This window comes from Pristis pectinata, chromosome 2 (genome assembly GCF_009764475.1).
Source record: "Pristis pectinata isolate sPriPec2 chromosome 2, sPriPec2.1.pri, whole genome shotgun sequence".
Classification (NCBI taxonomy): Eukaryota; Metazoa; Chordata; class Chondrichthyes; order Rhinopristiformes; family Pristidae; genus Pristis; species Pristis pectinata.
Window position 1 is genome coordinate 115,707,282 of NC_067406.1, and position 14,101 is coordinate 115,721,382.

The 14,101-nt window shown below is 40.1% G+C and overlaps 1 protein-coding gene across 1 annotated transcript; it reads right to left on the reverse strand.

Annotated features, from left to right (window-relative positions):
• Positions 1-5,030: 5,030 nt before the first annotated feature.
• LOC127587007 (interleukin-8-like) lies at positions 5,031-10,814 on the reverse strand. Its single transcript, XM_052045111.1, has 4 exons — positions 10,584-10,814; positions 8,025-8,160; positions 7,819-7,902; positions 5,031-5,882 (listed from the first exon to the last, which is right to left on the reverse strand). Exons 1-4 carry the CDS (start codon positions 10,645-10,647, stop codon positions 5,852-5,854), a joined length of 315 nt encoding a protein of 104 aa, XP_051901071.1. The 5' UTR covers positions 10,648-10,814; the 3' UTR covers positions 5,031-5,851.
• Between the last annotated feature and the right edge of the window lie 3,287 nt (positions 10,815-14,101).

A 14,101-nucleotide genomic window follows, 5' to 3' on the forward strand; every position in this document is an offset into this window, starting at 1 on the left:
GTAACCTCACTGTGTTTATAATGCCTTCGGCTAACCGTCCCCATATGTCTTATGGTCATGTCGCATTTGCTCTGTTCTAATACTGAACAAATATATCTATATATAAGTATATGTCGAGGAACCAATTATTTTCTTGTTTCCAAACCACTTATGTCAAGTAACACACACAAAATGCTGAATGAACTCAGCAGGTCAGGCAGCATCTATGGAGTTGACATTTCGGGCCGAGACTGGAAAGGAAGAGGGTAGTAGCCAGAATGTGGTTGACACTTGTGGCAGAATGAAGCCAGACATTTATGTCAAGTGTCTGCCCACTGTTTATGATATTGCAGACGTTGGTTTAAAAGAAAGATCTGTTTTAATAGAAAACTGTCTTCGTTTACACAATTGCTTTTTGCGATTTCAAAACTTATCTTTGCTTGTGAGTACCCATACATTCAATAGATGCTTTTTAAAGGCTGGTTCTTGCTTATATCAATGGTTTTTTATATTAATTATACACTCTCTAATTATGAGTCTATACTCTCTAACATTCCAGAGGTTGGATCTGGTTGGCCATTATGTATGGTGTTGAAAACATCAAGAAGGAGTAGTGGGGAAAGCTAAAGTAGTCACCTGTTCATGAATGGTCACATCACATCACTACCTAATATCATTGTCCCTGCCTCAAATGTGCATAGGAATTAATTTTTTTTACAATCTAAAATACCCTCATCAGAAGTTCTCCCTTGCATGCTAGTATCAATATCAGTACATCCTGATTGTGAATGGTCCACAACAAATTGGCATAGTTGGCAGGAGACCCACAAATATCTGATCAGTTGAACTGCCAAAGGTCATGAATGTACATCATCTACTACCTGTAGATAAATCTATTCTAGTTCAAATATAAGAGTGGGGGAATAGATATAGTGGTCTGTGTTACAATGTGTGTGTGAGACCCATTATTGACACAGGGTAGCATGACAGACAGGGCACAGTAAGGATGTATTACCTAGGGTGCAATGTATTGGTATTGGTTTATTATTGTCACTTGTACTGAGGTACAGTGAAAAACTTATCTTGCATACCGACTGTACAGGTTAATTCATTACACAGTGTAGTTACATTGGGTTAGTACAGAGTGCGTTGATGAAGTACAGATAAAAACAATAACAGTACAGAGTAAAGTGTCACAGCTACAGAGAAAGTGCAGTGCAATAAGGTGCATGTTCACAACAAGATAAACTGTGAGGTCATAGTTCACCTCATTTTATAAGGGAACTGTTCAATAGTCTTATCACAGTGGGGTAGAAGCTGTCCTTAAGTCTGGTGGTACCTGCCCTCAGGCTCCTGTATCTTCTACCCGATGGAAGAGGAGAGGAGAGAGAATGACCCAGGTGGGTGGGGTCTTGGATTACGCTGGCTGCTTTACCAAGACAGTGAGAGGTAAAGACAGAGTCCAAGGAGGGGAGGCTGGGACCTGTGTTGTTCTGGGCTGTGTCCACAACTCTCTGCTGTTTCTTGTGGTCCTGGGCAAAGCAGTTGCCATACCAAGCTGTGATACATCCAGATAGGATGCATTCTATTGTGCATCGATAAAAGTTGGTGAGAGTCAAAGCGGACAAACCAAATTTCTTTAGCCTCCTGAGGAAGTAGAGGCGCTGGTGAGCTTTCTTGGCCATGGCATCTACGTGATTTGACCAGGACAGGCTGTTGGTGATGTTCACTCCCAGGAACTTGAAGCTCTCAACCCTCTCGACCTCAGCACTGTTGATTAGACAGGTGCATGTACACCGCCCCCTTTCCTGAAGTCAATGACCAGTGAGGCCTGCTACTGATGCTTTGATGCATAGTGGCGTGGAAGACAGTGCATTCCTGCATTACACTATCCAGAACACTCAGTACTTTGTGTGTGCATATGTATGCAGTGGGACACCTAAGATTTTTATGGTGGGTGTGTTGCTGTGTGTATGGTGTGATTTAAACTGTCTAGCCTCTTTGATCCTTGAGTCTGTTTGTGTGAATGTGCATCTGAATATTTGCCTGGTCATTTCTAGCATGGGAGCGTATCTCTAAAAAAGTGAATGCAATTTATCTTTAGGGTTGATCACTGTTAAGTCGAGGGCTGGAAGCTGTCAATCCATTGGTAGAAGTTTTCATTTCTGTACACAGATCCTTGTGCCATGTTTTTCGCTTTCAATTGGCATAATTGGTGTGAGTGCTTTGTGGGCATCCAACCTTAAATGTTCCTAAAGCTGACAAACTTTAGAGCTCCTAATCTATCACATGGTTCAATGTTTCTAAATATTGTATGAAGAAGTGTGGTTTACATATTTCTTTATTTTTTATTATATCTGCACACCAGACCTTTGAAGGAAATTTGAACTAAAGTGTAAGGATTAAAAGTTGAATTACAGACATTTTTGTATGCTGTGGGAAATTAGAGATAAGATGTGGTCTTGAAGATAATTGGTTCACTCATTTTAATTCAATGGAACTTTAAAAATGGTGCTTCAATTCTACACAGTTAAGAAATCCATTTTTTTCCCCATCAATTTAAATTGAGATGAATGGTATTGATTTGCATTAATTCAAAAGCTGGGTTGAGCACAGTTGGTTTGTTTACTGCAAGTCCAAACCTGGACGTGCAAGCTTTAGAGAGGTTGCAGAGGAGATTTACCAGGATGCTACCTGGATTAGAGAACATGTCTTACGAGGAAAGGTTGAGTGAGCTAGGGCTTTTCTCTTTGGAGTGAGATGGAGGATGAGAGGCAACTTGATAGAGGTACATAAGATTATGAGAGGCATAGATATAATGGATAGCCAGCACCTTTTTCCCAAGGTAGTAATAGCCAATACCAGAGGACATCCGTTTAAGGTGAGTGGAGGAAAGTTTAGGGGAGATGTCAGAGGTAGACTGTTTACACAGAGAGCGGTGGGTGCCTGGAATGCACTGCTAGGGGTGGCGGTAGAGGCTGATACAATAGGGAAATTTTAAAAACTCTTAGATAGGCACATGGATGTAAGAAACATGGAGGGTTATGGGCTGTGTAGGAGAGAAGAGTTAGATTGATCATGGAGTAGGTGTTTATATAGGTCACAACAACATCGTGGGCCGAAGGGTCCGTACTGTGCTGTACTGTTCTATGTTCTATTAAGTTTAAATCAGGACAGTATTGGAAAGATGATGACTAAACATATACACTGAATGTAGGTATGCTTTTGTCTGATGTGACTCCATTATGCGGTTACTGGTATCAGTAAGGCTGGAACTTGCCTGTGCAGAATAAGCCCATACGTAAGGGACCGATTTCATCAACTTACATCAATAAGAGACAGAGCAAGAGAAAAGCAATTTATTGCCAACATGGGAGAATCAAAGAAAGATGAGGTGACCCTTGCATTACTGGGGAGGACAGATTTGCTCCCAGGTAGACTGGATCGTTTGTGGAGCTGTTAACTAATGATACTAATGGAGGCAGCCATTGGAAACACTGGACTCAATAACACCCTATAATGTACCTCTCCCTCACTAACACGGACATTTCAATGACCCATCTTTTAACCTTCTTGTTACAGGAAATCTACATCTGCCCTCTACTGCTTGGACAATGCGCATGTGATCTAAACTGGCCTGTGGGTGCAGGAAAGCAAAAATACAAAGAGTGTGGTATGGATATCCTGCTGGATTCAGGCAGATCTAAGTGAACTCTGGTATTTATGTAATGGCTGGTGACAATTATATCTCTGTGCTAGAAGCAAGTACAAAATTTAGATCTCTCAGGAAGGAACTGACATGGGGTAATGGACATTAACAATTAGGAACCAACATGGAAGGTTAATATTGAGTATTGATAATGGGACAGGACTATGGAGGAGAATTATGGTTATAACCAGTGGTACTATGAATCAAGAGCAGTCACCATCTAAGCATTGGATGGAGGAGAGGTCACTACCAGTCAAGGATGTCTGGGCCATGTTTAACACTTAGTGTGCAGACTCCAACAGAATGAAGATCACATGATACCAAGTGTAAGGTGAACACAGGGTTTGCTGGATGTGTCAGGGGAAGTATAAGTTGGAATTTCTGCAGGTGGTTTGGAGGGGAATATCAGATTTACCACCCAAGCCGACCAAACAGGGGGAAGAAAGGAAAGGATGTGATGTGTGTCAAGGTGGTGGAAGGAACACTAGGGAACATATGCCTCTGTAAGTCCAAACATGTTCTTACGACCAACCATTTCTGACACTGTATTGACATAGTCCATTAGCAATTGCCAAAGACTAGTTATTCCAGCCTGAATTGTGACACTTTCAATGGTGGGACCTGCATAAAATGTAATATATAATCTGAATATCTGAATCTAGTGCCCATGATAGGCAGTGTAACTCAAATCAAACTACCTAAGTGGTATCCCCTACCCGCTAAACCACTGCTAACAGTTATGACCAACAGCTTTATCGGTGAATACTCGATCGAATAGTCAAGGATTTGAATGAGTGGGCTAAGGATGACCCAGCCCTGTGAGTTTGACTGGGACCATTCAGCCTGAAACTGGAGATTATTGACACTCACAGCTCACCTGACACACTGGGAGAATACTGTGTCACAACCACGCTGATCAAATACCCATCTGATTGACAGTTGGTGTGTCCAATCAGTGTTTCCCCCTTTTGTGTTTTGTCTCAAGGGATATTTAATTGTGTTAGTGTACAATATTGAGCATACGTGACAGAGGCCAGATGGAAATAGTGGTGATGATTCTCTCAGACGACATCTCAATCACTATGTCACTTATGATATTCCTAAGATACAGTAACATTTAGCAGAATGAATGGGATGTGAATGATCAAAAGACATTACTACATCCTAACACAACACAAGGGGTGATGAGACCCTCCATTTGCATTTGCAACACATACACGGAGGACGGGGATTGAATTTCCAGAACTATGTTACATGAACACAAAAGAATGCAGATAAAATGGTGGATACAAACGTTGTGCGGCACAGAAGAATTCTTAGACCAGCCACTTAAAAATTTTGTAATAAAGATAGAAAACAATTCTTCATTTATTGGAATATAAATATTTCATAATATTAATTTTCAACAAATAAAAGTTACATCTTAATGTCACATACACAGATCTTAGTGACATCAAAATAATTAAATACTTACACATAAATAAGCCATTTTATAAATAATCAAGGTAAATAAATAAAATACAAATGAAACCTATTACAATAAAAATCCATGACATTACTGGCATTATACTGTGCTGAACTTGCAAATTTCTTTCCCCCGAGTTGTACCTTCTGCAGAACCATGACCTGGCAACAAGTGACTGGCAATGTGATAACAGAATTAAAATAGTCCAGGTGTTTAACCACACATTCCATGTCTAATCTTTGGGTGCCACCACACAGATTCATGAAATCGCAACTAAGAGAACACCCATGTCCTGAATTTTCATTTGTCTCTTGCCATCACTTAAGCAGGGATCAGCACAGCCCTGCAGAAATGGCAAAATTTTTTTACAATTACTCCACTTCCCACTGATCTCTCACCACAGAACCGTTACTAAGTGCCACATCCAGTTTCACAGAAATAAAATTCTCAAATAAATAAATAGGAAATTACAAAAGCTCAGATGAGGGATAGTAAGCAACTGAAGATGGCATAGATGGAGTGAGCATCCTAATTGGCAAGGAGTGATGAATACTGTTTTAAACCAGAGATTCTTTCATAGGCTGATATAAATCTGTGACAGGGCTGAGCATGAAAGTAAATAACTGTACGTTCCTGAGCTGGTCCAGAACCTCGATTGCGAATAAGTGTCACATTTTTAGCGCTTAGCCATCCATCTTCTATGATTGAGTTTCATCAGCTTTCTTGGAACTGTAGAAAATATAAGAAATTATGAAAACTACTAGGTCACAAATTGGAACACATGGTAAAAGTGTTTAGGAAAACAGTCAATTTCTAAAATAAATATTTATATGTTTATTTCAGTAATTAAGTTCATGTATAATTTTCCCAAAAGACTCATAAACATAGCAACAGGAAAAGGCCATTCGACCCAAACCTTGCAGTTATGTGTAGAGTATCATTGAGCACTGTTGTATTCTGCATTGTATGACTGTTGATACATTGTTGCACCCAGGCACTGCAGTCTAATTGAGAGCTACTCTCTTCAATAAAAGGATGTTCTGTTTAAACTTCTTCCAGCATTCAATGATATCATCACTGATTTGTACTGTAACTACATGCATCTGCTTTGACTTCATATCTTTTAGTTGGAAAATCAAACTAGTAACCTTACATTTAAAATTATTACCCGAGCTAGGATCTACTTATTTTTATGGAATCTTTTAAATCAAGAACTATTTTTAATTTCCTCCCTGAACTTAATGGTTTTAATTTATCATTATAACCCATTATACTAGAGATTATACTATCAGCAGAAACCTTCCACTCTCTGTCTACCCTCTCAATTTCTTTTAAAGTCCTAAAATCTCAAAAGAATCACCAATACCTCTTATACATCCCAGGGAGTAAGTCTAATTTCTCTCTTCATTATCTAACCCTTAAGTCCCTAATAACAAGGATAAATGTTGAACAGATGTTAATGTCTGACAAGATAATGTTCTGTCTCCTGTGAAAACTTTTGGGTGAAAAATAGATAAGTCATATCTCCATATGGAATTAACTACTAGAGTTTTGATGTTGATACGCCAAGCCCAAGTAGTTGGTTGACCTTCGTTGCACTTGGTATTGAACAAGTAAGAATGGGAATATGAAAAGTGGATAAATATGAATGTCATAGAGTCATACAGCATGGAAACGGGCTCTTCGACCCAACTGGTCCATGCCAACCAAGATTCCCATCTAAGCTAGTCTCATTTGCTTACTTTTGGCCCATATCCTTCTAAACCTTTCCTATCCATGTACCCGTCCAAGTACCTTTTAAATGTTGCTGATGTACCTGCCTCAACCACTTCCTCTGTCAGCCCATTCCATATACTGACCACCCTCTGGGAGATAAAGCTACCCCTCAGGTTCCTATTAAATCTCTCCCCTCTCACCTTAAACCTATGCCCTCTAGTTCTTGATTCCCCAATGCTGGGAAAAATACTGTGCACATTCACCCTATCTATGCCCCCCCATAATTTTATACACCTCTATACGATCACCCACGCTCCAGGGAAAACATTCCCAACCTGCTAAACCTCTTTCCATAACTCAATCCCTCAAGCCAGTATATATGAGAATATTGTATTAGTACCAAGGACAAATTCCAAATGTATCATTGTGGGATGTTGATAGCACAGAAAATTTTGCTTTGTGAGGTACTCATGAAATATCCTAGTTGTTACTGGTTTCCCTTCAATGATACTTCTGTTCCCTCTTCTACACATATTTAACAGAATGAAGTAAGTTATAAATGTGAGCAGCATTATTTACATCTTCACTTCAATTTGCCCTTTTCTGGTCTCCAAACTTTCTATGCGAACTCTATTGTTAACTTCTGTACTTAGTCAAGTAAATGTCCTCCTCTACTATATGGAGGCCATTTGCTGGAGCATATCTCCAGCTCTTTCCAGAATCTGCTTGACATTCATTTCCAATTTCAAGTGGGTTCCGATAAAGGACAGGCAATCTGCTCAGATGGAGAAAATAAAAATCCTTCCAACATATGTTGTGTCTTTCTTTCCTTTGATTTCCATGTTGTATCTGGGTAGCTAAATTCAATCCTTTTTTTGTGGCCTTTTCTTACCTTCTGATTCAATCTACGCTTCTATTGTTTTAGCGCAAACTCATGTCTGAAACTTACCTGTTGGTTATCATTTCAATGATTTTCTTCACCCAATAGGCTTCAGGGTTCAAACACACCAAGGAATCATTTTTAAGGATTGCACTGAAGAAAATGAAAGATGACAATTATTTCAGTATAATATGTAATAATATCCAATGAATGCAGTGCAGATATTATTCACACAAACTAGAAGATTATTTATAACCACTCTAATTAAAACTTACATGATTTCAGTTTGAGAGCAGTGTGGACCACTTGGAATAATTTCAATATTCTTCATGCGCTTGGGATGGATAAATTTGGAATTTGTATTGATGCACTGGCAGCGCAGGCTCACTCTTGAATTCCCAAGAGATGCAGCTGTGGAATGAACAGATGGGACACACTTTATACATGTCACTTGATTTTTTTTCTTATAAATTCATATACATCTTTTGTCACCACTACAAGGAGGCACCCTAACTGTCTCTCTAACACTATAAGGGTGTTGTCCTATTAATTGTCTTGCTACTTCACACCATAAAACTGACTCTCACTTTGGAAGTCCAAAACCCATATCTCCATATGAAGAGCATTGAGGAAAAAGTCACTCAGTTGTGATATTCCTGCCTTTGGATTAGAAATCGGTCCCCATTTCAGGAGTAAAGTATACCATTAATGGCGGCAGCACAGAAGAAGTTGTGCATTCAGACAAGAATATAAATTGAGGTTTTATCTGTCTAGGTGAATTTTACAAGGAGGTGGTGAACCTGGCTCTACTATTTCCTTTCCCAAGGAGCACATGCTGTGGCATTCAAATCTTTCTCTCAGAATGACATCTTTAGTCTTTCCTATCAATGGCTCCCTAGTCCCTTGACTTGCAAATTTTACTACTCAGTATCTGGATACTTGATAGCATAATCTGCTGGGTTATGACTGCATTGTATGAAATGGATAACATAATCCACGCAAGTGCACTCTATTTGCCTGAAAGTTGGAATGACTAACACTTCCAACACTTGAAGCAAAGTTCAAATCATTAACGTGCTTTATCTTAAAGTTAATGAACATGAGCTGTTACTGTTTCAGTAACACTAATTTAAATTTAATTTCAGCTTCATTAATAATTGATTAATCAATGTCCAGCCCTTCTTACTAAATATATATACAGTTGCCTTTTTCTTTTCTTAAAGTAGGAGAATTCAATGTTCATGCCGTGAGGCTGCAAGGTTACAAGACAGAAAATGAGGTGTTGTTCCTCCAGTTTGCACTTGGACTTCTCCTGGCAGTGGAGGAGGCTGAGGACTGACATATCTGTGATAGTGTGGGAGGAGGAGTTGAAGTGACTGCCAACGGGGAGATGCAGATCGCAGTTAAGGACGAGTGCAGGTGTTCTGCGAAATGGTCACCTAGTCTGCATTTGGTCTCACCAGTGTAGAGGAGGCCACACTTGGAGCATCGGATGCAGCAGATGATATTAAGGGAGGTGCAGGTGAATGTCTGTCTCACCTGAAAGGACTATTTGGGTCCCTGGATGGAAGTGATGGAGGTGGTGTAGGGACAGGTGTTGCACCTATGGCAGGGGCAGTGCAAACAGTCCTTTCAGGTGAGACAGAGATTCACCTGCACCTCCTGTAATATCCTCAGCCTTTGTCTGTCTCAATGTAGTCATGGTGTTCATATAAATGATCCAGGTGAATTCTGGTCAACGGTGGTCCCCAGGAGGTTGATGGGGCAGTGGTAATGCCATTGAGTGATAAGAGTGGGTGGCTAGACTTTTCTTGTTGGAGATAGTCATTGCCTGACACTTCTGTTGGTACGACTGTTACTTACCACTTATCATCCTATGCCTGAATGTTGTCTAGGTTTTGCTGCATACAAGCATGGACAATTTCATTTGCTGAGGAGATTTGAATGGAATTGAACATAGTGCAATCATTAGCAAGCACCCCCATTTCTGACCTGAAAGGAAGGTCATTGATGAAGAAGCTGAAAATGATTGGCCGAGGACACTGCCCTGCAGCTTTGCCCTGGGGCTGAGATGATTGACAACCACAGCCATCTTCCTTTATGCACGGTGTGCCTCCACCTACTGGAGTACTTTCCCTTTGATGCCCATTGACATTGACTCCTGATCCTACTTTGTATATTCTTATGGACTCTGAAATGGTCACTGTATAGGAACTGGTTAGCAGACCTGCTAATTAATTTGTCTAAGGCCTTGACAGAACCTTACATCGAATTGTGTTATCTCAGTACAGTGAATCTGGAGAAGAGGCATTGCTTGCAGTGCCAGATTTATTAACCTTTTTAATTGCCTGGAAAAGGAAGCAGTGAGTATCTTCCTTGAACCAAAGCAATCCTGTGATTGGTGTACTCCCACAATTATGTAATTAGAGCTAAATCATTCAGTAGTAAATGATTTAAGTCCATCCCAGCATACATTGATGCACATTTCAAATTACTGATGCATAGAACTGATCCCTAAAGGTATCTTGGGTATTCTGGATTTTTTAAGAACCCATTGCTTCATTTCAATATATTCACTGACACATTATCAGTATTATTTAAGTCTATCTGTGAATTTCATATACTCTATATTAAAAACTATAAACTTACTCAAGCATTAATAGCTCTTAAAGTGTTAATATATTTGATGTTTGTGTCAAAATTATAAATTGTATACAAACACTTTGCCGTTATATTGCTATAGCAATGGTCATTAAATAAACAATTGTAATTGTTTTCACAAGATTTTAGAGCTTGCATATTGCTAGTTAAGATAAAGCCAGGCAATTGCTTACCTTGTGTGGAAGCCACATATAGTACAAACAGGGTTACGATGGTGAGAAGAACTCGGCTGTTCATTTTCCTTGCTTAAACAGTTTTCAAAATATTCTTCTCACTACTGTTGTGATGCTGAAGATGTTTCTAACCCTCATTGTTCAGGTCGTCTACTTATAATCAGAGTCCTGTTACTCAGTGGCGAGATGATGTAATTTGGAAATTTCCCAGGAAGTTACAAAATACTATTAAAGATTGAAAGGCTAAGAATGAGTCAATGTCTTTAAACCACAGCATCCAGCATCCAAAAACAAAGTTTTGTGGATTACTTGATAGATTTCCTTCAGGTTTATTCATTTAAACTCTAAATAGTCCTGAATTTTTGTGGATTTATAAGAAGTATTATGTGTTGAAAATACTGGCCTTGCTTTGAAACATTAATGTTCGGTTCCATTGTATTTATATTTAAAGCAATAAAATTATATTTATTTGTTATTGAACTACTGGCGCTTGTTCCTGCCTAAATAACCTCATCATATCAATTGGAATGTAAATAGTAGTAGTTGGTGTAAGGAGTCATAGAGTTAGACAGCACAGAAACAAGCTGACAATCTTCAGCCTGACTTGTCCATTCTGACCGAGGTGCTGACCTGGGCTAGTCCCATTTGCCTGCATTTGACCCATATCACTATAAATCTTTCCTATCCATGTACCTGTCTAAATGCCTTTTAAATGCTGTAATTTTATCTGCCTCTGTCACTTCCTCTGGCAGCTTCTTCCATATACCCATCACCCTCTGTGTGAAAAACTCGCCCCTTGGATCCCCTTTAAATCTTTCACCGCTCACCTTAAGCCTATGCTCTCTAATTTTAGGTTCTCACACCCTTTTGTACCACAATCCTTCTTACAATTAAAGGCAACCTCCCATTTGCCTTTCTAATTAGATGCTGTGCTTGCAAGTTGACTTTCTGTGTTACTTGTACCAGGACACCTGGGTCACTCTGTACACTCTGTACACCATCATTTAATAGTTTCACACTAAAGCAAAACTCTGATGATCTCAGGACTTTGGTGATAGCAGATTGGCAGATTTTCCAGACTATTGGGTATTACTTCTATTAATGCACCAACGCACTTTTAATTCCTGTCTTTTAAATGTTACATAATAGCATAATGAACTTTCCAGTAAACCTGGTAATTTTAAAGTGAATGCTGGAATTAAGGCTCCAGTGTGTTAAAGGGAGTGTGGAAAACAGGGGCCTGGTGTGTTAAAGGAAGTGCAGGAACTGGGACCCTGATTCTGCTCTAACTCCATCTACAAGCTTGCAGATGACACCACTGCCAAATCTCAAATGATGATGAGTTGGAGTACAGGAAGGAGATAGAGCCCAGTGTTATGGTGTCATGATAACAATTTCTCCCTCAATGTCAGCAAAACAAGAGAGCTGGTCATTGACTTCAGGAAGGGGGGCGGTACATAGGCTCCTGTTTACATCGACAATGCAGAGGTTGAGGCTTCAATTTCCTAGGAGTGAACATCACTAATAGCCTGCTTGGTCCAATCATATAGATGCCATGGCCAAGAAAGCTCACCAGTGCCTCTACTTCCTCTACTTCCAAATTCCTAAAAAAATTTGGCATGTCCCTGTTCACCCTCACCAATTTTTATAGCTGCACCATAGAAAGCATCCTATCTGGAAGCATTATGGCAATACTCTGCCCGAGACCGCAAGAAACTGCAGAGAGTTGTGGACACAGCTCAGCACATCACGAAAACCAGCTTCCCCTCCATGGACTCTGTCTACACTTTTCATGTCTCAGAAAAGCAGCCAACATAATCAAAGACCCCACCCACCCCGGTCATTTCCTCTTCTCCATCCTCCCATAGGGCAGAAGATATGAAGGCACATACCACCAGGCTCAAGGACAGCTTTTGTCCTGCTGTTATAAGACTATTGAACGGTCCCCTTGTATGATAAGATTAACTCTTGACTTCACAGTCTACCTCGTATGGTCTTGCACCTTATTATTTGCCTGCACTGCACTTTCTCTGTTACTGTAACACTTTATTCTGCATTCTGTTATTGCTTTTCCCTTATACTACCTTAATGTACTGATGTGATGAAATGATCTGTATGGATGGCATACAAAACCATGTGTTGTGCAATGAACCAGATTTGATTAGGGAGATTAAAGTAAAGGAACCCTTAGGAGGCAGTGATCATAATGTGATAGAATTCACCCTGCAGTTTGAGAGGGAGAAGCAAAAATCAGATGTATCCGTGTTACAGCTGAGTAAAGCTAACTACAGAGATTTGAGAGAGAAGCTGGCCAAAGTTGATTGGAAGGGGACCCTAGCAAGGATGACGGTAGAACAGCTACGGCAGGAGTTTCTGGGAGTAATTCGGAAGACACAGGATCTGTTCATCCCAAAGAAGAAGAAGCATTCTAAAGGGAGGATGAGGCAGCCGTGGCTGACAAGGGAAGTCAAGACAAAAGCAAAAGAGAGGGCATACGATATTGCAAAAATTACTGGGAAGCTAGAGGATTGGGAAGCTTTTTAAAAACAACAGAAGGCAACTAAAAAAGCAATAAGGGGAGAAAAGATGAAATATGAAGGTAAGCTAGCCAATAATATAAAAGAAGATAGCAAAAGCCTTTTCAGATATATAAAGAGTAACAGAGAGGCAAGGGTGGACATCGGACTGCTGGAAAATGACGCTGGAGGGATAGTAATGGGGAACAAAGAAATAGCAGACAAACTGAGTAAGTATTTTGCATCAGTCTTCACAGTGGAAGACACCAGCAACATGCCAGAAATTCAAGAGAGTCAGGGGGCATAAATGACTGTAGTCGCTATTACTTAGGAGAAGGTGCTTATGAAGCTGAAAGGTTTGAAGGTGAGTAAGTCACTTGGATCAGATGGACTACACCCCAGAGTTCTGAAATGGGTAGCTGAAGAGATTGTGGAGGCATTAGTAGTGATCTTTCAAGAATCACTGGAGTCAGGAATGGTTCTGGAGGACTGGAAAATTGCAAATGTCATTCCACTCTTTAAGAAGAGAGGGAGGCAAAAGACAGGAAACTATAAGCCAGTTAACCTGACTTCAGTGGTTCGTAAGATGTTAGAGTCCATCATCAAGGATGAGGTTTCAGGTTATTTGGAAGCTCATGATAAAATAGGCCAAAGTCAGCATGGTTTCCTTAAGGGGAGATCTTGCCTGACAAATCTGTTGGAATTCTTTGAGGAAGAACAGGCAGGATAGACAAAGGTGCGTCAGAATGTTGTTTACTTGGATTTTCAGAAGGCCTTTGACAAGGTGCTGCACATGAGGCTGCTAAACAAGACAGGAGCCCATGGTATTAAAGGAGAAGTACTAGCATGGATAGAAGATTGGCTGACTGGCACCAGACAAAGAGTGGGAATAAAGGGGGCCTTTTCTGGTTGGCTGCCAGTGACTAGTGTGTTCCGCAGGGGTCGGTGTTGGCTCTGCTACTTTTCACGTTATATGTTAATAATCTGGATGACAGAATTGAT

Bases quoted from the DNA above. Each gene is read 5' to 3' on its own strand.
- LOC127587007 (XM_052045111.1), bottom strand. From the start codon at position 10,647: ATGAACAGCCGAGTTCTTCTCACCATCGTAACCCTGTTTGTACTATAT. The intron at 7,903-8,024 runs GTAAGTTTTAAT...CATTTTCTTCAG, and splicing joins TGCTCTCAAACTGAAATCAT to TGCAATCCTTAAAAATGATT. The intron at 5,883-7,818 runs GTAAGTTTCAGA...TATTTTCTACAG, and splicing joins ATTGAAATGATAACCAACAG to TTCCAAGAAAGCTGATGAAA.